Source organism: Astatotilapia calliptera, chromosome 22 (genome assembly GCF_900246225.1).
Source record: "Astatotilapia calliptera chromosome 22, fAstCal1.2, whole genome shotgun sequence".
Lineage (NCBI taxonomy): Eukaryota > Metazoa > Chordata > Actinopteri > Cichliformes > Cichlidae > Astatotilapia > Astatotilapia calliptera.
In genome coordinates, this window is record NC_039322.1 from 2,017,477 (window position 1) to 2,043,517 (window position 26,041).

A 26,041-nucleotide genomic window follows, 5' to 3' on the forward strand; every position below is an offset into this window, starting at 1 on the left:
ATGCTGCAACTCAACAGTCATAAATTGGCTTCATTGGAATTGAGTGAAAAGACCAAAGGTGTGTTGTTCATCTCGGTCCTGTCAGTTTCTTCAAAGCAAAATTAAAGCAATAAATAAATGATTAAAAGCTCTGCAGGTTAACACTGAGTCTTTCTCTTCAGTGTGAGCAAGAACACATTTCTACTGCACAGAAGCAGAAATGGTTTGATGCAGAGAATTAACAGCACAATGAAAGATCCCAGGGGAAGACTGTCTTGGAGGTTTAAGACTGAGAGCGATAGTGAATAATAGAAGAGGTGCATGCTGGGAAAAATGAAGAGTTCAGATCCCTCATTTGGGACTTAATTCTTAAATGAGGCTCAAATGGACATTGTTCATTTGCCTCTGCAACATGTAGGTAAATCTTCATCGTGTGGTTTTCACAGTTCTTCAAACGGCCGCTTGAGACTCAATCCAAAAGTGAATCAATCGCTATCAAGCCAAGTTACAACAGAAATATGAAAAATTCATTCATTCATTAAAAATGTATTAATGAATTCATCTCGTCCCTGACCTGTGTTTGTGCTGGCGATGCCTTTTGGAGCTCTTTGAACAATTTGAAGTAGTCACGGTCACCAAACGTTCACCTGAATGTGAAACACCCTCAACCACTGGCGATGGCTCAGGCCTCTTAGTGGGAGGGAACCCGTCTGACTCAAAGGAACTGCAGTCGCTCTCAGACACATTCACCGGTTTTTGCAGGTAATCACATCTCGATCATAGATGCAAATAAACTGCTGACACATTACAGTCAGTCTCAGTCTGTAACGATGAGCTATGAGCGCAACTTCGCCACAAGATGTCACGTTGCAACTCAAGACTCGACTCAGCTGATTGCCAACTGGCTGCATTCTGCTTACACATCTTCATAAAAGCACGGCTGCCTAGTCCCTGCATCACTAAACTGTGTAACTGTTTGTAGACGAAATTCTGAATCCATCCATTCTCTTCTGCTTATCCTTCTCAGGGTCGCGGGGGGCGCTGGAGCCTATCCCAGCTGTCATAGGGCGAGAGGCGGGGTACACCCTGGACAGGTCGCCAGTCTGTCGCAGGGCCAACACACAGGGACAAACAACCATTCACACTCACATTCACTCGCACATTCACACCTAATGGCAATTTGGATTATCCAATTAACCTATCCCCACAAGCTGCATGTCGTTGGACAGTGGGAGGAAGCCACGCAAACACGGGGAGAACATGCAAACTCCACACAGAAAGACCCGGCCTGATGGTGGAATTGAACTCAGGACCTTCGTGCTGTGAGGCAACAGTGCTAACCACAGATTGTTTCAAATCTGTGAGGTTCTGACAAAACTTTGTATAAAGAGTTAGTGTGGCTTTCTGTGTATGTAGGTAGTAACAGGTTTGTAATTTCACAAACATACTGCATTCATTTCCACTCAATACTGAACTAATGCATGAAAAAACTGACTATGACTGGTCGCAGACCTGGTCCCCAACTCAAAGGCAACAGGACTGCAAGGTGACTGCACCAGGTTTGCTAGCATTAGCAGAGAAGTCACTGTTAGCTTCAACATGTCTCAATGAAGACGCCAATATTGTTGCAATTGAGGCTTCAAAATGGGCCTTACAGACCATCAGATGCTGCATGGTGCTTACTACCATGTTTCCTGCTTCCATCTGTTTGAATGCGTAAACATATAAACTTACATGTAGTAGCACTTCCTCTCAGGGCTTCACTTGCGGCGCTGCGATAGACGGCAAAAACAGCCACCTGGTACTCTGTCAGAGAGTTCAGATAGCTCAGCTCCACGCTGTTCTGTGTCCCCTGGACCACCTAAAAACAGATCCCAGTGGGTCACAGCCTGGATATCACAGCAGTGTTATCAAGTGCAGTAAGTGTACAATGCTGGAATGAGATAAGCCAGTCAGTCAGACACACTAAACAAGTACGTTTGCTTGTGATGCTCATTCATTTCTGCTGTGCTCTCAGGGACATAACTGTCTGATACAGCTGGGATTAAAATAATCTTAATTTGCTCTAAATTAGAGCTCTTCATGTCTTTGTAATAGACAGCAGAACTTTGTTTGTCAAAAAGCATTAAAATACAGAAAAAAATCTTCTGTTTATTAAGCGAGTGCATATCACAAGGTTGAAAAAAGCACCACATGTTGCTGCAGGCATTCAGCTCTCTCCAAAGAGATTTAAATTGAGTGTAACTAGATCAGATTAGCTTTGATGAAACCTCAGTTTTCCTTGTGGGGAAACTGGGCCGTTCCAGCTGCAAGTTGTAATAAACATCAAAGAGAAATGGGATAAAAATAAGAAGGAACTGCAGGAGCATAAATATAAACTTGGAAAATTACAGCACTGCATGTCTGCGTGGTGATATAGGTATGGAAACAAAGTTTGAATGTATTATCCGGACATTTCCGCACATGGGAAAACACCTACGTCACAGAATAAGTCAGTGGATGTCTGTAGTTAGGCACACTGATTAAAAAGACACATCAGTGCTCCAGTTTTTCACATCTTCCACAGCTAATGGCTAATAATGAAAATAACAGAATATAGTTTACCACAGCATACGAGAGTGCTCGCTTTTATTATTCCCTTACTGCAAATCCTGCATAATTGTTGGCATTTATCGTGCAGATCACTCTGAGAAATTACTTAACTTCTGGAAGTGACCCTTAAAAGGATTAGCCGAGCAGCTTTAATTAAAATGCTGCCACTACATCACAGACAGTTTGTATTTTATTTGCTCTGTGGAGGCGAATCAGGACCAAAGTTCCACTAATTAAGGGGACAAAAGAAAAGCGCTCCCTTCAGTCAGTTATAAGAAGCCAGAAAGCCAGATGAGCCGCCTAACAATCACACAGTAGTTTAGACTTTATTGCACAATTACAATAAAAGCAGGGCCGTTCGCTGTGGTGGAAAAACTATGATGGAAGCTGAAAATTTAAAGTGAAAAATAAAGAGAACTATTTGTAGTTTCTTGAAAATTGCATGATTTGCATTAATCGCCAAGAAAAAGTGTGTTTCTTTCAGGCATGAAAAACTCCAAAAATAAATGAAAATAATTAAAATAATAATGGACCAACAATAAAACAAGTAAAATACCTTTTCTTCTGGCTGCCCCCCACTGGCAGGGTAGTACACCACTCGGTATTTCTCCACCTGACCCGATGCGTGTGTCCATGTCACCCGGAAACTACGAGCAGTTATCTCCGAGGTCACGAGGTCACGAGGTGCAGCCACGACTGCTGGTGGCGGGGCAGGCTCCGCCCCCCCTGCAGATAATAAAGAAAGCAGAGATTTTTCTTCTATTACGTGTGAAACTCGGGTCAGACCAGCCTGCGAGAGCTGAAATGATCCTGTTGTGTGTGCAAAGTGACTCTGAAAGTAATAAACTGCAACATCTCTGCTGCTATCTGAAGCCACATCTGTGTTTATGCGGCACAACGTTGTGGGCATTTCATTACAAAGATAACAAGGCTGCAATATATTTGGTGGGGAAGTGGTCTTGTTATTTTTATAACCAACAGCATCAACAAAGCAACACCGATGCAAACAGCAGCATCTTCGCGGTATCATCTCCGACTCTGCTGATTCCTGCTGCTCTTCAGACCTTTGATCTTCTTGTCGAGCTGCTCCACGCGGTCGCAAACGGTCTTGGTGAGACCTTCCACGATGTCGCTCATCACGCTGAAGTCTGCCACGTTGTAAACGTGAGTTTCCTCTGGAGGTGAGGCAATCGCCTTCAGCTCATTCTCATCAGCATTTTTCACACCTGGAGGGAGAGGAGAGAGAAAACCGAGTGATCCGACTGTCAGCAACGGTGACATGAAAGGTGTTGGAAATAAGTTTTCCATGACGCAACCAGAACATGAATATATACACAGGACTTCATCTACAACAGCAAAACTATTCGCCAGGCTGTGACATGCGCTGTCTGCAACAGGGTTTCTTATTCCATCTCTAAACTTTCCCCCTGCTGAAACTACAAGCTAAAGCTGAAGGCTGACAAGAGCAACAGACTGAGTCCAAAGGTAGCATAGCATCAGGGGTAGTCCGAAATGAAATGCATTAAAAATATTTATAAGACAAGAAGCATCAGCATGAATCTAAGATGCTGCCTGCTGTTCTTGCCTCATGAATATCTGCAAATATCATTAAAGGTCTTTTATTCAATTTTTGTCAGTTAATTAATAACCTGCTATTTCAGCACAAACACAGAACGGCGGAAATGTTGAAATTAAGCTGTGACTGTGCTGAGGAAGAAAACAGAGTTCAGCCTAGAAAACTCCAAAGGAAAAACTGTGAATCTTTAAAGACATCAGCTGGTTTATATGAAGGAGAGCTCAGTGAACCAAAGGAGCTGCACCATTTCAACACATACAGACAGATGTATCATTGTGCTCTATGTTTGCCATCAACCAGCTGCACGTGTAGCAGAGCAACAGCCGAGCCCATGGTGTGTGGAGCATTTAGTGCTGTCATACCAATGGCAAACAGTTCTATCCCAGCATCCTTCAGGCTCTGCGCTGGGGGTATGACATCATCCTGGGACTTCCCATCCGTGATGAGGATTCCTATCTTGGGAACACCGGGTCTGGAGCCTGACTCGGGTTTGAAGCTGTTCTCCAGGACGAAGGTCAGAGCCAGACCTGGTCGGATTCAAACAAAGACAAAGCGAAAACATGAAGATGCTGAAATAAAAATAAGAAGAGGAGCCATTTGATCTGGAATCATCGCAGCCTCGGCCATCTACGATTTGTTTAAATACTCTAAAGTCTGGACTTAGATACTGAGTGCTGTGGAAATTTTGCTTCATTTATCAAATATTTTTTTGAAAACCAGATATTTTTTTCACACATTGAAATCTGAAGCAATATTCAAACATAAATATCTCAAAAACTATTAAACCAGGATCTGTAATTTGGGAACAAAAGTACTGGCTAGTTGAAATATAAAAAAAGACCCAAAGTCCCAAATTTGGGCACAAACCAGTAAAAAAAACAACAAAAACCTTGTAAATGTCACTTAGTGATATATAGCTGAATTTCACAGATTCCTATAGAAAACATGAACATTTTAGTCACAACAATGAAGAAAATGTTGTTTTCATTCAGCTTTCCTGCTGCGTGGAGCAAAGCTGACGAGTCAAAAACATTAAATGTAGGAAAACCATAAAAACATGGTTTACTTTTACTATAACATACTTCTGCATACATATTAAATCTATCATGAGTTGGATAAAATGCGGGAGATTCGAGCCGTTTATCGTCTGCACTTTTAAAGCAACAGTTACGTCCTGGCTGACAGTTTGAGTGTACTTAAAGTTTCCCACTGAGGTGTAGCGAGGACAGATAAATGCCTCTGAGCCGAGACGTAGCCTCAAGAGTTGCAATCAAAGACTTGAAAATGATTGTTATAGAGCGCCTTATTAGCTCAACAAGGTTTTTGTCTAATGAGCTTGATAACATAATGAGCAGCTGAGTTCAGCTGTGTCCATTAACGACATTACAGACGTCTTCTTCAACTTCTAACAGACTGTTAAAGTCCTGCTGCTCCCTCGAGCGATAGATCAGTTTCATTAGCAACACAAGAAGTTCAATTACATTTTATTTAAAGAGGGTCAAATTACAACAGCCTGTCTCAAGGTGATCCATACTTCACGGTAAAGACCCTGCAATGATTCCCTATCAACAAAAACAAAACCACGAGGAGGGTCGGGGAGGGTGGACGTCTGTGATAAATCCCTGGGGTGAAACGGTTTTTCTTTTCCGATCCTGTTTGTACTCTCCAATCAGAATAACAGATAAAGTGAAGGCTTCACAGTGAGCTATCAGGACGCCTCCATAAGACTATATTACAATTTCAGTCTACAAGTGTCAGATGAGTGGGGGAGATTTTTAGGCCCAAACTGAGACTGAATGTTCCTAATTGTGAATATTCTGTCAGATAAAACAAAGCTGTCATAATTTTTTGGTTTTTTAATTTAAGAGCAAAACAATAGTATTTACAACGTGACCGGAGGGCAGCCACACATGAAACCTTCCAGAGATTTCTAGGGTCAAACTCATAATTTAGAAATGTAACTGCACATCATCTGGATGGTGATGGAAATGCATCAGTCTTTGCTCAGAACTCCATAACTAAAGTTTGTGCACGAGGAAGACGCCCACTCAAGTCCAGTCAGTTTGCATTTAATGATATTGACTGTTTTGTGATGTTCACTAAGCCCGAGCAGGTCATCTCCATCCAATCCTGGCTCCTCCTGTCAGTGTGGCGCAGTAACACATGGGCGAGATGCTGAACCCTGAGTCAGCCTGTGTGGACGTACACGTGCTTAGGTATCGATAACAAAGTACCGTATGTTTTAATATGCCTGATGTTCACGAATCTTGGCCTTTCATTAATATAACCAATAAGATCTGCTTTCAGTCCCAGAGCAGATCTTATTGGTTATATTAATGAAAGGCCAAGATTCGTGAACATCAAGCTATTTCCTTCTACTGTCCGTTAAAAGTGATGCTGAAACTTTAGAAAGCTAGCTGACCTTCTGATTCACACTCAGCTCTTATCAGCCGAATGCGGCAAGGTCACCAACACTTGAAGACTAATCCAAAATGAGCTCCCCTCAGTTTAATAAGCTCGGGCAAAAGGACGGGCTTTGGTCCAAGTGCACCTCTGAGCATTATCTGTTCACTCTGATGGGGAGAGCAGACCATAATAACCAGTGGGAGGCTGGGGTTTCGCACCTGTCAGTGTGTTTCCTCCTTTATATGGCAGATTCTTCACAGCATCGATTACAGACTCTTTAGTGGTGTGAGCGTTCAGATGCCACTCGATCCTGGGGTCTCCACTGTACTGAGCCAGACCTGCGTGCAAAAGTAAGAGTGGAATTTAAACTACAATTAGGTAGTAATATTTAACAGTAACTTAATAACAGATTCCAGTCTGGCTCAGACTCCATCCTCCAAAGGGACTGAAATCTTCTCACCAATCCTAGTCTTGTCAATCTCCACTGAAAACGCCTTGACCAGGTTCTCCAGGAAGGTCCTGACCAGCCTGAAGTTGATCCGCCCGATACTCCAGGAACCGTCTACCAGGATCACGATGTCGGCTATGGCTGGAGTCTTACACATAAATCCCGCTTCAGCTTAAAATCACAAGAAGAAAACAGGAATTTAGAAAAGACTTTGAAAACAGGAAAACTCTGAACTTTGAAAAGCTAAATCAGCAGAGGAAGGTTTCCCGCCATGATGGTGGACCACAAAAACATTTAGCCTTCTGCCTAACATGTGACTGAGACTCTAAACAGGATCCCAAACTTCCACGGCAGCCTACAGCACATACGTGATAAATCTGCACTGGTAAAAGTAGGACAGTTTGATGTGCAGCTTCTGTCCCAAAGTATTACAAAGTGTTTCATTAATTCTAATTCAGTTCAACACAGTATAATTAAACCCTAGAGGAGCGAGGCGCTTCGTTTTAGCAGATGAAAAATAACAGCCCCCTCTGTTGTTTGTCTCAACAGTTTACTGGGTGATAAAACAGACCTGACTCTAATGAGGAAACAGCAGTTCATTTACAAAAGCCAGTGCAGCACACAGTGAGCCAAAGGCCAAGCAAATTAGGAAACAGACATATTTCTGTCCACCAATTATCTTTCACACGGAGCTGAGGAAACCCGAGTTTGGGTCTCGATGGGAAATACTGCAATCGTTAAGGGTGCTGGGTTTGAATTCAAGAAGCCTCCAAACTGCTTCAAACCGGAGTTGAATATGGCACCTAAAACTCCCAGCAGATCCACTGGAAGAGGGTCGCTATACTGGGGAGTTTCCCAGTGGGAACATGTGTAGCTTCATCACCTCTCTGCAGCCCCTCATCCTCTGTTTGCTTTCAGCAGCCGCTCCTTTAAAGTCAACTTTCTACTGATTGGCTGTCGGTCACAAAGCATTTGAACAGCAGGTGGGTGTGGCTTCTATGCCTGAGATGATGTAATAAGGATGTCCCCTTCCACTGACAGAATCAAGATCCAAGTTTGTTTCACACTTTTTCTTTAAAACTTTGTTTTCCATCCAGTGGCTGATGTTCATAGAAAATCAGAGTATATAACTTTTGAAATTTAAGTGCTTCTTTTAATGATGACATTGCACTTCACAAAAATCCCATGCTAAATGTGAATGAAGACATCCCATCGTGTTACAGTTCATGAGTAGTGTTACTGTGGGTTAGCAGCTGCTGTAAGATTAACTGCAGCTACTATTTACATGATGCATTCATACACTTACAGCAGGTTTCTATATTTTATTGGACAGTCAACAATATATTATAAGAAGATGATAACTGTCCAGTGTAAGAAAAAATAAACACGATGCACAGAAGAAAGGCTGTGAGGGACTTCAGAGACTGTTAGCTCCTCTTTATTTCCATATCCCTGCACTGCAGTTTTAACAGGCGTGTGCTCATGTACAGATAGAAACTGCTCAACCAACAGCCAACAGAACTCTGTCGCCTCGAGCTCACCCTGGCCAGCACTGATCAATACCAGGTAAACTGAACAGGTGACTGCACCTGCATCTTAATGCCAACACACCCCTGAACCAACCGTCAATGCAGCGTGAACGAAGCAAGCAGATGAATCCAAATGTCTGCCCCACGGCGATGAATACCACGCCCACCACACTAGCTTGCTATTAGCAGCCGCTAACATCTCTGCATACACGTTTAACAGCAAGATATTTCACCATCAACTGTAAGTGGAATTATTACAAATTGGAAGAATTCAGGAAAAACAGCAGCTACAAACAAGCAGATCATTTAAAGCAACAGAGGAAGGTGTTTAAAAGTCTCCAAACACCATCTGGCATTGATATCAGCTGAATCACTGTGCACCAGGAGCTTCATGGCACGGGTCTCCTGTAGGTGTAATGTGTAGGTGCATTATAGTGCATTTCCCATGATTTGATGTTTTGAGGATAGTGCTGGAGATCTGTGTCTAAAGCATCAGTGAAAAAACTCTAAAAAAGGTTTTCAGCTGGGTTGAGATGAGGTGACTGTGACGCTCCAAGCATACGATTCACATTCGTCTCATCAGGCTGTTCACCGAGCTCGGTGTGCTCTGGATAGAGGAGGCCGCTGTCATCAGGACACAAGTGCCTCTGCTCAAAGAAGCTTTCTATTAATTAGCAGTGAGCCTTTCATCAAAGTGGAGAAAGCACCATGCCCTCACATCATAAGAGGCCACCAGGTGACATCAGTGTAAGGGTCAGAGGTTCAGGTTTTCCCTTTAATTGAAACCAGGCTACAGATGGCCGTATGGTGCTGTGTTAAACTTTGATTTTGTGTTTCCATGTTTTAGCATTAGGAGAAATACGGAGTGTCATCCAAAAAGATTAAATGCAGAAGCATCCTTTGCCTCTGGGACACAGAGGCTCTCCCTTCTACGTTTAAAAGCTTAATTAAAAATACTGACATGCCCCTTGTGTCATTCTGAATGTGTACTGTGACGGGGGTCGCTCACGGTGGCTTCATCACATGTAATTACCACCATCTGTGCAGCTCTGTGGAATGGCCTCTTTATATTTGCTCAGTTTTGTGGTGCATTTATTAAATGTTTTAGACTCAAAGGTTCAAGCACCATAAATCCACCGTGCGCTACCTGCCCGGCACCAACTGGCAGAAAAAGTTACAAATGGCTCAAGGATATTCACTGATGAGTGGCTTTTAATTTCTTCCTACTAGCAACAGGATTCAAGCAGACGTAAAACCCATCAGGAACCCTGGAGGGTCATTCGGGGAGGATCTCCAAGGTTTAAAATGTGGAAACAAATGAAGCAAGCAGGGACCAGAGACAGGGTCATACTTGCCCAGCATGTTTTCCTTGAACAAATAAAGCTTATCAGTACACACTGACATACAAAAGCGCAGCCATGATGCATACCGATTATAAAAACAGAGCCTCGATGCTTCGCCCTAACAGTGGATTAAGTAGAATAACCATTTTACTCCCAGGAAGAAACACGAGCATTGATTTCAAGCATGAGCACAAATCTGACACATAGTTGGCTCAGTGCTGCTGCGTCTCTATACGTGAGATCTAACGTGTGTCGCTGATGCCCGTGGCACCCAATTACTTATCCTGCAGATGTAAAGGAGAATATTTCTTTCGGGTTATAACATGTCTCAAGAGGTGTATCGCTAAGTGTGTTTGGAGGAGGGCAAGGGCATTCTTCAGCAGTCATTTCATTCATCGCTGACAGGAACTAACTAAGGTATCACTTCTTACAAGTCTCTACAGTGTAGGAATTTAAGCCTCCTCCTCGGTCTTCCAGCCGAGTCTCGGAGCCGCTGTTCAGCGTGACTTCAGATGAAAGCAGTGACACATAAAACACACAATTACTCCGCGGCTCTGGAAAGACGAGCTGTGAGCCTGGCATCAGGTTTGTGTGGTGAGACAGAAACTGAAAGTCGTTTTTGGGTTGCTGTCTGCACCACACAAACATCTGAAAGTTTTGTCTGTATCAATGTGCTGTAGTCTTCTGGTCCAAACTATCATTTTGGAGGCTTAAAGACTTTTGACCTGTTTGTTTTTGCTCATGATTTAGACAAATAAAAGCAGCTGGAGGAAAGACTTACTTCAGATGGACGAAGCAGAAACTGAACACAGTGAATCCTCTCTTTGGTCCAGTTTTACTGCACCAAACGCTTTTGTACAAGCTGCTGTGATGCACATGGTCTCGCTTCATGTTGGTGTTGTGGCCACAAGTTTTACCGTGATACCGAGCGATTCATCCGGCATGCCTAAGGACCGGTTCACGACACATTTTAATGCACTGGGTAAGAAAGATTAGTCAGTGTGCAGAGTTGCTGTGGTGAAGCAGCCAAACCATCATCTCTTCCTGAATAAACAAAGCTTCCTGACATGAACCGCAGCCTCTGACAAACCTCAGGGTCACACTGCAGCATCCAACTTCTTCATTTTTCAAAAGTCATCAGCTGTTGTTGTCCAATACGTGTGTCAAGTGCTGAAAGCACGCGGTGCATGTGTGAGCACTGACGGCGACATCATTAACACGATTTGAGACAGAGGCTCAGGTTGCATCAGCTTCCTGTTCGTTTCTTTGAAGTCTCCCATTGTTTCTGATTCATGTTGAACTGAAGTGAAAGAGCAAATTGTTTCTGAGTCTAGATCGGTTCAAGTCACTAATAAAAGGACAAAAACTTAATCATATCATATTCAGCCAACAACAGTTTGACAAATGAAGAACCTTCAGCAGTCTTGGGCTGACCTGAGAAGACTACAGTTTTTATAAAGTGCTGTTTTAACTCTATAACACAAAGTAAATAAACAGATATTTTCTAGTTTGGAATGAACTATTTTGGTGTTATTTTTAGTTTGCCAGATTTGGCATTAAATGAAACGATACAGCTTGAAAAGACCGAACTAAACACAGAATCGTCTAAAGATGAAGGATTTGAACAGAATTAAAGATGGAAGAGGCGGATTCTTCTTAGTCAGCACAGGAAATGAAACAGAAGGGCAAAGCAGTGCTTGGGGGCAGCAGGTGAAAGAACTACCTCTCTTTTAATAGCACGTCTGGGAACAGACTAGTGCCTGGACAGATGGCAGAAAGAGGACAAAAGATAAAGAAGAAGAAGAAGAACTGGGAAAAAAAGTGGCAGACGCGTATTAAAGGATGAAAGTACACAAGTGAGTCTGCTGCGAATACCAATGCTGTGTTTTTCTCTGCTTGATTTCCTAATGCCCCCCTTGGCATTTGTTTTCTTTTATTTCTTATTCTCTGTGAGTGCGCTGCACTGATTCTCCTCCAGCACTAATCATCAGCACTGCTCTGTTTTATTATGCTGTAATTGCAATGCACATCTATATTTTCACTTAATAACTACTGTGCACACACTAATCACACGAGAAGCAGCAAACAGGATAAAAGCAAACTGGATAATGTGAGAATACAAACAAAAAAATGGAGGTAAAGAGACACGCAGAGAGAAAAGAGGGCGGGGCCAACACACTCTGAGCAATGAGTGTAACAACACAAGCGACTGACATTTGTTATCACACAAAGGAAACACTGTTTGGTTTCACAGCACAAACTGCAAAGGAAGCACACAGACCGTTATCGTCACAGCTCCATTGAAGCGGACTGACACCTGTTTTTACTACAGCAGCAAAAATGAAGAATATCATTGTTTTTGGGTATTTTGCAAAACCGTAACATTAATGACTTCGTTAGAGGCCATCCTGTGTCTGTGACGGTGTTTTTGTGCATTCTGTTTACCTCTATGATCCATATTTGTTTAGCTTCCATGTGCTTTCGAGCTTCGTCGTGTGTATTTCTGGTTCTTTGTTACTTGTTTATTTGGTCGTGTCCTGCTCGTCGTGGTCTCTGTCGCTCAGTCTCCGTTTTGTGTTTCCTGTTTTATTTTAGTAGTGCATTGCTTTGCTTCCCCTTTCTCCTTATGTGTTGATTTGTTCCTCCTGTGTTCTCACCTGCTGCCCCTCGTTCAAGTCCTCACTCTCTGCTCGTGGTTGTGTCGTCCCTGTTTGCTGTGTGCTTCCTTTTGTGCCATGTTTCCCTCTTAATGTTCTGGTTGTTAATTATTAGTTGTTTGTAGCTTATAGCTCCCAGTTTGTAGTTTTAGAGTTTCATGTTTCGTCTTTTTTAGTTAATCCCTTTGTGTTTGAGTCCGACCTCTGCCTGCCACACAGTGGTACCTGCCACAGGCTCACATGAGCAGCCATAAGTAACATGTAGGAAAGGGTATTAGAAACCTTTCGTTTTCTAAAGATGTGTCTATAATTTGGTGTTTTCATATACATGGCAGAAAGTGCAATAATAATGTGAATAAAGCCACGTTTGAGATCGATGTCATATAGAAATGTTAGTAAAACAATGAACTTTTATTTTGAAATGTAAAACTAAAGCTCGTTTTAACTTTGTTTAAAGGCAAAGAAACAAAAGTAAACACTGGTTGAAAAAGCACAAAGCTAACAAAAGTCAACAATGGAGGGAGGAGAAAAGAGCAAAGGTCAAAGGTCAACCCAGTGTGACACCAACCGGGATGAAAAAGAGCAAACAGAAGAAACATGAGGAAGTCTCCTTACAGGAACAGTCTGTGCAGAGCATCAGTTTTCTATATCTTTAATAATCCTGAGATACAACTTTGATTGTTTCCACACAGAAAGTTGCAGTTTTATATGTTTTGGTAGTATTGTAACTGTTATAGACTGAAATGTTGTCTGCTGTTCACGCTTTGCCTCAGAACAGAGCCGAGCGTCAGCCCGAAGACGAGCGTAGCTGACTGACAGTCGAGAGGAGGATAAGATGCTGGGATCCGGTACTGAGACTGAGACTGGCTCATCTGCTGGGATTTTACTCATATAACCAAGTTTTGTATGTTACCCTGAGACTGTTTGCATCAAGGAATTAGTTCATCCCTGATGATGATGGTGATGATGATGATACATTATTAAAAAAAGGAATTGGGTTGCTCGTCCACTGCAAAACAAACTACAAACATGTCTCTAAATATATGTAATGAGTCAGCAAAGATTCGGTTTTAAACTGATTCTGTAATTAAGAATTATTTTCTTTCACTGTCACAATCCAGCTGTGAGCCAGCTGTGTCCCTGTAGCTGTTTACTTCCTGATATAATCACTGAACAAAGTTGTCATGAATTAGGAGAGAAGAGTGAGTTTTAGTCATTAACAAAGACTGTTGGGTTTTCTTGGTATTTAAATAAAAATAAATAGACAGCATGCATCACCTGTCCTGCAGCTCACTGTGCTGCAGTGTACAGATGCCGTTTGGGAAGGAGGGCAAGAAGAGCGGCAAACAGACAGTAGCAAAAAACAAAAAAAGCTTCATTGATGGTTTCTTCAACCAGATCATAAAAAGACCTTTAAGTGTTCCAGGTCGAGAAGTCAAAGCGTCGCAGGTCTGCAGCACAGCTGAGACAGGAAGTGTCGAGACCGGCGAACAGAGGACATGACCCGAGTCAGCTCAGTGTAAACAATATTATAATGAGTCTGTTTCTCTTTACTGATATTACATATTCATGAGTGAAAGCAGGGCCCAGAGCTGGGTCCAAGCTCAGCCTGATACCATGTCCACAACAAGGCAGCGTAACTGTCAGGTTACAGGTTCAGTTACATTCACTGTGTAATGAATGAGTCACGGTTCATGTTTCCCTTCCATTATGTTTACACAGTGTGTGTGCGGCTACTGCTCGCATGGATTTAGACAAGACAGCGATCAGCAGAGCTGCAGCAGAGAGACTGCATGAAGATTTGAAAGAATAAAGTCTCATGTTTCAATCAGACAGCCACACTGACAATAGAGCAGGATGCTGCAACCAAGCCCAGACATCCAGCCCGTCTCAGGAAGCACCCAAAACTCCTTATCACACCGAGTCCATGAGCCCACAGCCACCGACTGTTTGATGAAGCTTATCTGAAGCGCATGTGCAACATTTCTGGCTTTAAAATACAGCATGTCTGTGATTCTTTAGCAGTGTGAAGCTTATTTAGGTGGAGAAGTAGCAAAGCAAGTCCAGCACTTAGCAAGACGCCCGAGGCAAGAGCAGAAGAGCTGCGTTGCCAATATCTGCTGTGTCAAAGGTGAGCTAGCCCACCTGAACGCTTTCTCTGATGGGTTTGTCTACAGTAGAGCTAACCTACGTGCCGGGAAGTCAAAGGTCAACGTTAACTTCCGAGCAAAGTCAATTTCATCACTACACACTGAGGAAAAGCTCATGAGAGAAACTCAGCGTTCAGCTGAGTTCAGATTCCACATGGTCATCTGCCTGGAAAGTTCAGCAAGTACAACAGTAAACGTGGTTTTTACAAAACGTCTGTGCCTTCCTGTTTCCCATCATCTGGATCATCATAGTCACCTGGAAACAATGATGCAGTATCTACCTACTTATGTAACAAAAACTGTTTACTTAGAAAAGACCAGGTGCTCTGCAGATTGTTAAAGAGTCGCTGAGAAATAACGAGACTGTGGAAAACCGCCTCGTCCAGTTTCTGTCGGGGACATTAAAGCGGAGCAGGTTGTTAGCATGCAGCCAGTAATGTCACAAAATCACAGAGTGATTGTTAACTACTTCAATTTATTCATTAATATTCACACTTTAAATATCCAGGACTTTTTCACTTTACATAATTATCTTTGAATTATGGAATATTACAGATAAGTTATCTCTCAAAAGAAAAGCCAAAGCGGATATTTAACCTGCATTACTCCTAATGACCAGCAGGGGGACCTCCATTAGTTACAAACACGACTTCTAGTGGCACCGAAGTCAACAGGAAAACAGGCTTAGTGAACAGTTTCCTGGTGAGTTTATGGGTATAGTCACCAGTCTTAAAGCATAAGACATGAAGTTATTTTTTATAATTTCTGGTCACTGTTAGAGTCAGAAAAGAGAATAAACATGTGTTAATCAGATCTGACTTATGACTAATCAAATCCAAGCCTTTAATGTGCCATCAGCTTTCATAACACCAACATGCTCCAGGCTTAACGAGATGTAATTGACCAACAGGCGAGGTCCCGGTCGTCGATCACCGATACTCACGTAACTCATTTGTTTTCATTAGACCTTGAGCAAGGCACTAAGCTCCAATTTGCACAAATGAAGCTTCTCAGCTCCTGGTTTTCCTGCAGTGGTCACTCCTGCTGGAGTGGTGAACACGCGAGCTCAGCATAAAGAGAGCGGCTGGAAAAACAAAGGTCACAAATAAGTAGAGAAACACGGTCATGTGCACAGTGTGCAGAAACAAGCTGCAGTGCTGTAAATCTAAAACAGGTTCAGATACATTCAGCAGTATTAGGCCAGATAGTTATTTGTGATGTAGAAATCTCATTAAGTGTCAAATGAATGATCTGTTTTTTATCGTTGCCGAGCCTCTGGAAGGAACGTCTCCAGCTACGGGGCGCAGAAATTAACTGGCTGGATGAACCTGAGTCACAAGCTTGCAGTAGATTAATGCACCTCATCAGAGTCAACATAAATCTAAACCGGGACAGGCGAGCTCATGAACAGTTGCCCATTTCAGCCGTGAGAAGCTGAGTGAGAAACAAAGGTCTGAAATACAGCTCAGAGGTGATTCTCCGGTCAGCATCAAATATTCTCCAAAGAATTTTGTAATTGAATTCATTATAACATCGAGACCAAGCTACTACAATCAATTTGTCTTCATTATGGCGTAAAGATTTCTTGAAAGCTCTGAGCCCTCAGCAGCATTCTGCCACAGTGACTTCCTGTTACCACGATGAGTCTCAGCTCGTGGGTGGTGAGTGAAAAGTTTGCTTTCAGGTGTCGGGCTGTGGCAGGAAACATTTCTCATGCAAATGCAGGAAAAGTAAGGAAAGGTCCACTGTTTGGGGTAATGGCACCCCAATTTGAAGCAATTTTGATCAAAGACTTCTTTTTTCACCTTCTACATCTAACTGTGTGTAACATTAAATTACTCTAATTAACTGTAACAAGTTTTCAAGAAGGTGTAATATTTCTGTTGGAGAGTGCGGAGCTGAGAAGTTCAAAAAGCCAAACTTCTTTAAAAGTTCTGGTAGAAAAGGAACAAACCCAGTCTGAATGTGTTCCTCCTGTAGCTGCATGAACACATCAGCCACGCACAGCTGGCCAACAGGTGTGCATCACACCACGGTGTGATTAGGTCATGTAAAGTCAGGTGCAATGAAATAATTATCCAGAAAATGCAGTGCTGTGCAAAAGTCTTGAGTCTTTCCTACGCTGGCAGTATGATTGGGATCGTCGTCACGCTGATAATGAAACGATCTGATGTGGTGGCTCAATAGCTGAGGGTACTTTTCAGTGCTTTCTGTAATGAGGCCTCTTCTATCAACAACAGAGCCTCCACTGTGTTTGACAGATCACCTCCTCCATACGTACCCACTCATCACTTGTTACCACCTGTTGCTACTGATTCAACCGGGTTCTTGTATAATTGGGCGTCTCTGAGCCTTTTTCTGCCTCCTACTGTTCACTGAGGCCTCTCAACAACTGAAGAACAACTGAAGGAGGATGAACTCGGGTCCTGTGTCACATCTTTGCTGCTTTTGTTTTCTTATTTTTTTAAAGATACGACTTTCAGATACTGTCCATCTGCTGAGGGGTTGTTTATTTTTGTCCTTCACGTGTCCAGCTCACTTAACTTTTTTAAGAATACACTACACAGCATATTGAGATTTACTAATACTGAAGCTCTTTGAGAATCACCTTAGTGGTGCAGAAATACTATTATATACCAGTCAGACTTATCTGTGGTGGGTTTTATAGAGTCAACTAAACAACCCCCTTTTTTAATAGACGTTAATAACAAAGTGCTTAAAGATCAAATTTTAAAATGATTATTTACACAGAGCAGGGTCATTGTGTAAGCTAGGTGCTTTTTTATTCTTGAGTGATTCATAGATCAACGTTAGCAAACATAAAAATCCCTCTGAAACTTCTCAGGTACAAGAACTGAAGTGAAGTGAGTGAAAGCACTGAAGACGTTCACAAAGTCCAGAGAACTATTTACCCCAAAATAAAAGAAACGATGGCTCCAAACAAAGTGTAAAGAATCAGCTCCAGTAGCAGTATTTATTCTTTGCCAGGAGTACAGAAATGAATCCTTGCCCTACAATAAAAACGAGACGTCTCTCATGCATGAAGATGTGAGACTGGTGCCCCAACAACAGGTTCACCACTGAGGAGAGGAGCTGTGATTGGGAATCATCCAAACATGAACTTTTCCTCCGCCTCAGTAGAACCACTCAAAGCTGGAAAAACATTGTTCTTCTTGTGATACTGAGGAAAACACTCAATACTGCTTTCAGTACCACAGGGAAGAAAAGGGATTATATATATAATTAGAGGAGCATATTAAAATTAACCAATTATAGCACTAATGTGTCTGATAAAGTGAAACTCTAACACTACATTAATGCTTGTTGAAACAGGAGAGGGCCCGGGTGCAGGGGGGCGGCATAAGACACAAAAACATTCAAATAATATCCGAGCATAGATGTTGATTTTCTGCAGCCAAAAGTGACGTTACCTGTATGAGAGGGTGGAGCTACAGGTAGGTGTAGGTGCTAGCTAGCTTGTTTGGCACGCTGCATCCTTGGAGACGTAGGTAACGTCTGCTTGGTGCTCATTTAACAGACTAATAAAATACTAAAATTTCACTCATTAAAACTGAAGCAAAGGCTTTTCAGTGAGCTGTTAGCAGAGTTAACTACTCCACAAGTCACATCATTGTCAGATAATTGCATCATAAATGCATTAAAAAGTCTGTTTCTGTGACTTCTGTTAACTGAGGTGAAAAAACGATCTGGTGTCATGAAAGAGGAAATGTAATATTGAGATAAAAACGTTCGTTTTCTGCTGTAGAGGTCATTAAAAACATCAAAGGGTGAGATGCAATGAGATTCTGGGAGGGCAGACCACCTGTTTCCTAGGAAGACTAAAGGGTTTCCACAAGTCTTTGGAGAAATCGATCATTATCATCAAAACTTTCAGAAACCCTGAAAACGTGAGTTGCATTTGACACGAGCAGCAGGATTTCTAAGACTTGTTTCATTTAAATAAGTTTTGTTATAAAATATCAAATGCTGTGGAAAAGATGCACAGTGGCAAAAATACCACCCCACAGATAAAGAACATGGTTCCAGTTAAATGCACAGGAAATGGAACAGCGCACATCCTGTCCTGCACACTTTGACAGTCTCGATCGACTGACTGCAGGAAGGAAGAACCAGAGTGATGAGTGCAACACAGCAAAGATTAAAAAAGAGACAGTTTCAAGCTAATTAGCAGACGTATTAGTGAGCAAACGTTCACATTCTGGTAGAGTTTTCCACCTAGAGTACAAATCCTCACAAACCGGAGGGCAAGCAGATACACTGTGATTAGCACAGGAAATATTATCTCAGGGTTACTCGTACATCTTCATTTTTTCAGAGTCAAGAATCCAACTCCAGCTTCCACCGGCGCAGCATTAAAGGCTCCCTGCAGATGAATCAGCACTTGGCTGCAGCCCATTTTCAGAAAAGATAAAACTGACAGCAAGTCAATCAGGACAAATCAATGAACTGTTTCAAATCAAGACCCCCCCACCACACACACACACACACACACGAGCACAGAGCTGTGGTAATTGCACCTGTCAGGGTTGACTGAGCCAAATTGTGCCTAACTACTACATAATTACTTTTTTTGGGAATCAGCATAGCAGCTGAAGATCCCAGACTGGAGCCTTTATAAGGTGTGTCAGTCGGCCTTCAGCTCATGACACCAGCTGTGACTGTATATCCCTGGATTCAACCTGCTCCAGTGTCTCTGGCTTTAAAAACAACCCACAGCTGCCCACTGCCCTCTCTACAGAATCACACACTAGATGAGTGTAGACACACAACCTGCAGACGTCGTACGATATGTTCTCGTTACGATGTCTGAAAAAGACATTACAATCTTCTGTTGTAGTTCCAGTGATAACAGCTGAGCTTAGGTTGCACTGAAGCACAAAGAGACACACAATGAGTCGCACATCTTTAGACTTAAAGACTTTAAGACTAAATGAAGGTTTCCACGGTTTCCAGTTCTCCTTCATTACCTGCGGTTAAACCACCCGGAACTTTCCAGAACAACTAAATCTGCTGGGCAGGTTCATGGACTCTTGTATATAATATGAAAATAATAACATCACACTTACACAGTTTTTTCCTTCTCATCCCTGTGATGCATTCAGGTGCAGACATAAAGTTTCAGTCACAGCAGTTCAGCATCTAACTGAGCTGCAGAAACATCACTTTAATCTCTGCTCGTGACCACTCTGACGCAGCACCTGCAGGCTGTCGGGACTTTTACTAGATTAACTCAACTTCGGTTCATTTTAGCTTCCTGTTATGACATTATTAACACTGGTTCAAACTAGAGATGGCACGATACCACATCTTTATGTCCGATACCGATACCATAAATTTGGATATCGGCCGATACCAATATGAATCCGATATAGTGTGTTTTTAATCAATAAAACTGTTTTTTTAATATCTTGCTGGATTTTGTATAAGTTTATACTCAAGTTTAAATAAACAACAACACTAAAGCTATTCTGTTATACCTGTATGTAAAAAACACACTGCACCCAAAATATTTCATAGTTCAGCAAAACTGATCAATCTAATGAACTTAAACCTGCTCCATCCTCCCTATTCTGGTGTTTTAAAGAGAACTTAGCAGAAATATTAAGCAACCTAACTAATAGGGTTGCAAACTCCCAGCAAAAAATAATAGGGAACCACCCCCCACCCTCCACCTCATGATGCTTAATCGATGTAATCAACTTTAATTTGATGCAGTGTGAAAAAATGCACAGAAATAAATAATTTTTCAAGAATAATTAAATAGATTAAAATTAAATCAACATCTTTCTTCAACAGAACTGCAGACTGCACAGATGGTTCCCAAAGGAAAAAGTACTATAGCTGACTAGGGTATATTAGACTTAACAGTTACTATATACAGTAATGAACTTCTATACATTTTACATCAGATGAAAACTTTGGGTGTAAGAGTCAGATAATTATTGATTAAAAGCTCGACATTTTAAATGAGAATAAGAAAGAAAAGTATGTCTTTGTGCCTCCTTTTCCCTGTTCATGCCCTATCGGCCCCCCTGGCTAAACTTTGCTAGGTCCGCCCCTGCACAGTTACCAGCCGTCAGCTGTAGAAAAAGATCCTGGAGTAGAAAGTAATATTAAATAAATTCTAACAACAGCTGATCAAGCTTAAACGTGCTGCTGTTGTTCAGCCGCTGGTTTCCTCTTTCTGGTGCAAAGTGGGCCAAAAACAAAGAAGAGAGACGATCAGCTGATCATTGATCAGTTTCAAGATTGAAGTAGCAGCAGGAGAGAGAGGGAGAGAGAGAGGGGCAGTAGCTCCATATATCGGCTGTTAAGCTTAACGTGGGAATGCTTTACAAACATTCAGAGATGAACTTACACACTTGCTTTACTTCTCTCTGGGATAACTTCCTCAGGGATGAAATGCTGGTTTGAGGCTACAAATACACACAGCCGCTCTATCACGTGACCACACTGCTGCGACGTGCTACGGTTATGAGCTGAGTTAGACTGTGTCACAAGTTTTGTGAGGTGTTTGTTTGATATTTAATGGATCAATTACATTTTTTATTTCTCTCCAATATCCGATCCAGTAATTTAGGTCAGTATCGGACTGATACCGATACGTAATATCGGATTGGTCCAGCTCTAGTTCAAATATGAAACATTCAAACAAAGGAAGAAGAAGAAGAGCTGTTTTGTTTTGTACCATTTCCTCTGTCACTGTGGGCATTGTGGCTCTATGGGTTGGGCTATCACCACACGTTCAACCTCCACTGCAGACACTGACGGAAGTGAGCAGTCACACAAACTGGGGCAAAAAGAGCAAAGCTCCAAAAACACGACCCATAAATCTACAAACACCTCATTAACGCTGAAACTCTAAAAGTCTAGAATCGTTATTATCTGTGTTCAGAAACAAGAATATGAACAGTAAGAAAAAACTGTTTATCAAACAGTGTCGGCACGGTTTAATTTCCTCTTCAGTTCCCTTCTCAGCAGAAGGAGACAAGCTCGATTTCAGTGTTACCTGAAGACAGAATAGTGTTAAAGTTGATCTAATCTCATCATAAGGTGATAGTGAACTTTCCTCACTGCGCGCAGGTTGAACAGGTGACAACACACCTGTCACCAAAGGGCTGCTGCGACTTCTTGTTGACATTAACTTCACGGGTACGCTGCCACCACCGGGGACGGAATTCACACGAAGCTGTAAAAGACAGTCTGTGTGTGCAGATGTGAGAAGCACAGACAGCATCAGACAGAAGATGAGAGACGAAGAGGAAGAAAACCTGAAGCTCTTTAATGAGCACCGTCACAAGACTGAGAGAAACTGAAACCATAGGAAGTCCCACGGGGCTTACACACACACACACACACACACGCCGAGCTGCACACACTCGGCAGCAGCAGAAAGAGCAAAACTGAGAAGCAGAGTGTGTGAGAGAGACAGGCAGCACTGAGTCACTGTGGCTTCGACTGCAGCTGTTTTTCCAACGAGCCGGAAGTGTCACTTCCGTTTGCTGAATTTTTTTTTTTCAACTACAAAGTAAAAAAAGAAAAAGAGAGAAAGTAAAAACTGCACAAAAGTCCTTGGATTGGTCACAATAAACGTTAAATCCAATATGTTCCAGGTATAAATAACACAGATGGTGAATGTGTGTGTTTGTTCTTTTCTTTCTCCCTCTTTAAATTCAAAAACACTTTCACACCCTGCAGTGACACGACAGAGGAAACGCTTCAGACATTTCATGAATGCTAAAATATATAAAGCATCACTGTTATGAGAAAAAAGCTCCATATTTATGGTAGTTTCACTTCAGCGGGGAGAGAACGTGAAGCCAAAGCATTGATTTAATAAAAGTTGAAATTATTATTTGATCTCAAAACAAAATGTGACTTTGTGCTTGGTAGAACGCGCGGTGAAATGTTTCTTGTAGTTGGTCACCAGGTTTGCTCAGACCACAGGAGGGTTTGGGCCACTCCTCTCTACACAAACTCTAAATAAACCTTTAGCTTCCTTGGTTGCTGCTTGGCAACTCGAAGCTTCAGCTCCCTCACACGTTTTCTGCAGGGTTGCCGTCTGTAGACTGAGGAGGCCACTCCACGACCTCCATGTGCTTCTTCAGCTACTCTGTTGTTACCTTGGCGGTGTTTTGGATCACTGTCATGCCATCAGAGCCATCTTCTGAATGAGAGGAGTTCCTCGACCACGATTTTAATGGTGCATGACCCCATCGGACCTTCAACGTGGTGAAATCGTTCTGTACCAGCAGAAAAACAGTCCCAAAGCACAGCGAGTCCACCTTCACGCTCCGGTGTTGGGGAAGATGTTCTCGGGGTCATGCTCAGCATTCGTCTTCCACCAGACGAGCTGATGCCACTGTTGGTTTCCTCTGACCACGGCACTTCCTCCCACACTTCCTCCCACACTTCCTCTAAATCATTTACATGTTCAGCTGCTCGCTTTCTCTCTCCACTAAAACGAAACTATCATGAAATTAAAGATGATTTATTTCTGTGACAGCATATATACACACTCCCGTATCACAGCTGAAGCAAGCATCTCTAAGGTAAAGGCCATCAGTCATTTTCTGGCATTGGTGTACATTTCCACTGATTTCAGACAAAGCTCCAAACACTGAGGGCAGAGGGTGAGTGAGGAGCGGCACCGAGACCAGTTTATGTTAAACAAGGACTGAACCGGAGGATCGTGGACTGCTTCACCTCTCAGACTCTACAGCTTCATTAGGTCTGAGAGTGAAATGTGGAAGCAGAAATTGGGCCTCTTTAACTTTTGTTTCCTTGTTGGAACAGCAGCGTGTGAAGCAGTGTTTGTGTGACCAGGACAAACAGATTAGCTTCATTAGTCTTTGCACTCAGAGCTCAGCCGACAAAAGGAGCATCGTTAACCGCTTTACACCGAGTTCCAGTTACCTTCATGCTGTTTGTGGCTGTATTTCTGCAAACAGTGGTTGAGTCAGTGGTTCTATTATTAAAATATCCTTAAACTGTCGCTTTGATGCCCTCAAAGTTTGAGATAAAGAAAATTATCACAAGTGTTTGGACTTCCATTCAAATACTGGGCTCTAATTAAGTTTTACCCAATACTAATATTTGGGAATAACGATGTAATTGTACAAATACTGTAGCAACATCAGCAGCTATAAATAGATCCAAGTGCTGGTTTTATAATCCCTGCAGCAGCAGCTCGTCTCTGCAGGTCCAACGGTGGCTGTTGGCCTTTTATACTCGTGTTTAAATCTATTTTTATTAGGAGAAGTTTGACCACTGATGTCATTTTCAACACACACACACACAAAAAAAGCAAATTAGATGAGTTGTTTGTCAAACAAGTGATGTGGGGAGAAAATAAGAGGAAGCAGAGAAAGGTGGACAGACAGAGGAGAAAATGTGTTATTATTCAAACAAGCACACGAGGTTGAATATGAATCATCTGCCAGTCAAACAGAGAGAAGGTAAAGAGTCTCATCATCGAGGAATATGTGAAGAAAAGCGATGGCAAAAGGGAGAAAACACCGAAGAAAGAAAGCTGGCAAGAGAAAGGTTAAAGGTTAAAATGCTGGGTACCAATCCAGTGAGGAGAGGCTCAGGAAATATACAGAAGACGGAGGAAGGAACACAGGTGGGAAAAGATAAGAGCAGCAGAGATATAAAGGCAGTAACAGTGTGACAGTGAAAGAAGAGGTGATAATGAGAGAGGGAAGACAAGGAGGAGAAAAGAGAACATTTGAGCCAAAGCATGAAGACAACAAATCATAAAGCAGCACAAACTGAACAGGACTCGACACCTCCGGGGTTCGAACCCTATTGAGACAAAAACAGAGCGAGCCAGAGAGCGAGACAAAAGATGCAGAAAGAAGTGGATGAAGTGTCTTTTCTCCTTTTTGAATCTAGGAAAGAACAAACTGACAGTCAGTGCAAAAACACCCAGAGGGAGAGACGAGCTGACTGGATATTTACAGCATGGAAACAGAGACTGAAGCAAACAAACAAAAAAGGCAGAAAATCATTAGAGGAATTGACAGATATGCTACTTTGTATTCCCACGGTGGAGACGCCAGGATGGAGAAAAGGCCGTACTGGAGCCACGCATGGACGTTTTACACTGAATGACACGGATACACAAAGGTTAATAGTGATCAATATATATGGATAAGAAATGCAATAAACAAACAAGCCCGTTTCTCAGCTCGCAGCCTTTTATGGCAAATCTGTGCAGACAAAGATTTTTGCTCCCTCGTTTTCCTCTTTCAGAGTACCAGATGTCAAAACCCACGCCAAGCATTTCCATGCAGCTGGCTCTGTGATGTAGCTGTCCTCTGGTCCTTCTCCTTGTTCCTCCATCTGCGTCCCTTCATTTCTCTCTCAGATCTAAATGAGGTTGTCACAGTGTCAAATAGGAGGCGATGGAGCTTCATCTGCACTGAACCCACATCACCACCACCCTCCTCTCCCTCTCCCTCCCTTTCCAATTTCACTAAATCAACATCTCTTCTCCTCTGGCCTTCCTAGAGCCCTCCACGTTTGATGTACTGGTTCATCATTCATCTTTATTTGTGGCACTGCAGACTGACATTACTGTGTTGTTGTTAAAGCTGCTGTGCGAGGCCTCTTCATGCAGTTGGAGGACGCTGTGTGCTGAAGCTATCTCAGCCTCCAATTCCAGACTTATTAATGGCTAATGAATCACGTGCACACGTTTTACAACAACAGGGAAATAAGAATAATTACACCCATGTGGCATAATTACTTAGCCTTAAGTACAGTGCAGCGTTTAGAATTTATGCAATTATCTCGTATGGAACACATTCCCACATGAAACCTACTATAGCATAACTGTATATTAGTTTTAAATCAGACTGAAGCAGCTAGTAGAAGGACTTTAATGATCACATGCAGAATACCTAACAGGCTTTAAACCTTTGTTTCAGAGGGCCAATCACAGCTCTGTCAAACTGCAAAGCCTAACCGGAGTGGTGCACGCCTGGCTGGCTCACCTTGATTGTTCAATAAGTTTTTCTTTGTTTCAGTGCAATTTGTCAAACTGTGTCTTTTGACATAGAAAGAAAAACAAAGGTTAACATGTGATAAGAACTCGCAGAGATGGAGAAAGATGAGGATAAGAGAGGAAGATAAGAAAAACTAAGGACTGTTCAAGACTCAACTTTTTAAAAATATAATTTGCTGAACTTACATGAAATGTCCCAACTGGTTTTTTAATCCGCTGATGTGCGATGTTTGCTGAAGATGTCTCCAAGTCTGACTCAGAATGCAGGGAAATTCAATTATTTTGTAAAATTAAAGGTTTTACTGGGCAGATGCAGGCTAAACTGGGTA

At 42.3% G+C, this 26,041-nt stretch overlaps 1 protein-coding gene across 8 annotated transcripts in view; it reads right to left on the reverse strand.

The window, feature by feature from the left end:
• The window catches only part of col14a1b (collagen, type XIV, alpha 1b), a 161,878-nt gene that overhangs the window by 94,000 nt on the left and 41,837 nt on the right, over positions 1-26,041 (reverse strand). For all 8 annotated transcript variants that reach the window (XR_003271026.1, XM_026156695.1, XM_026156694.1 and 5 more), the window contains 6 exons: positions 7,014-7,172; positions 6,772-6,891; positions 4,510-4,674; positions 3,636-3,797; positions 3,128-3,297; positions 1,714-1,840 (listed from right to left, as the gene is read on the reverse strand). Coding sequence is in view for 7 of the 8 variants with exons in the window: in XM_026156695.1 (XP_026012480.1) it covers positions 1,714-1,840; positions 3,128-3,297; positions 3,636-3,797; positions 4,510-4,674; positions 6,772-6,891; positions 7,014-7,172 (903 nt within the window). In the remaining variant the exon portion in view is untranslated. The remainder of the gene's footprint in view (positions 1-1,713; positions 1,841-3,127; positions 3,298-3,635; positions 3,798-4,509; positions 4,675-6,771; positions 6,892-7,013; positions 7,173-26,041) is intronic.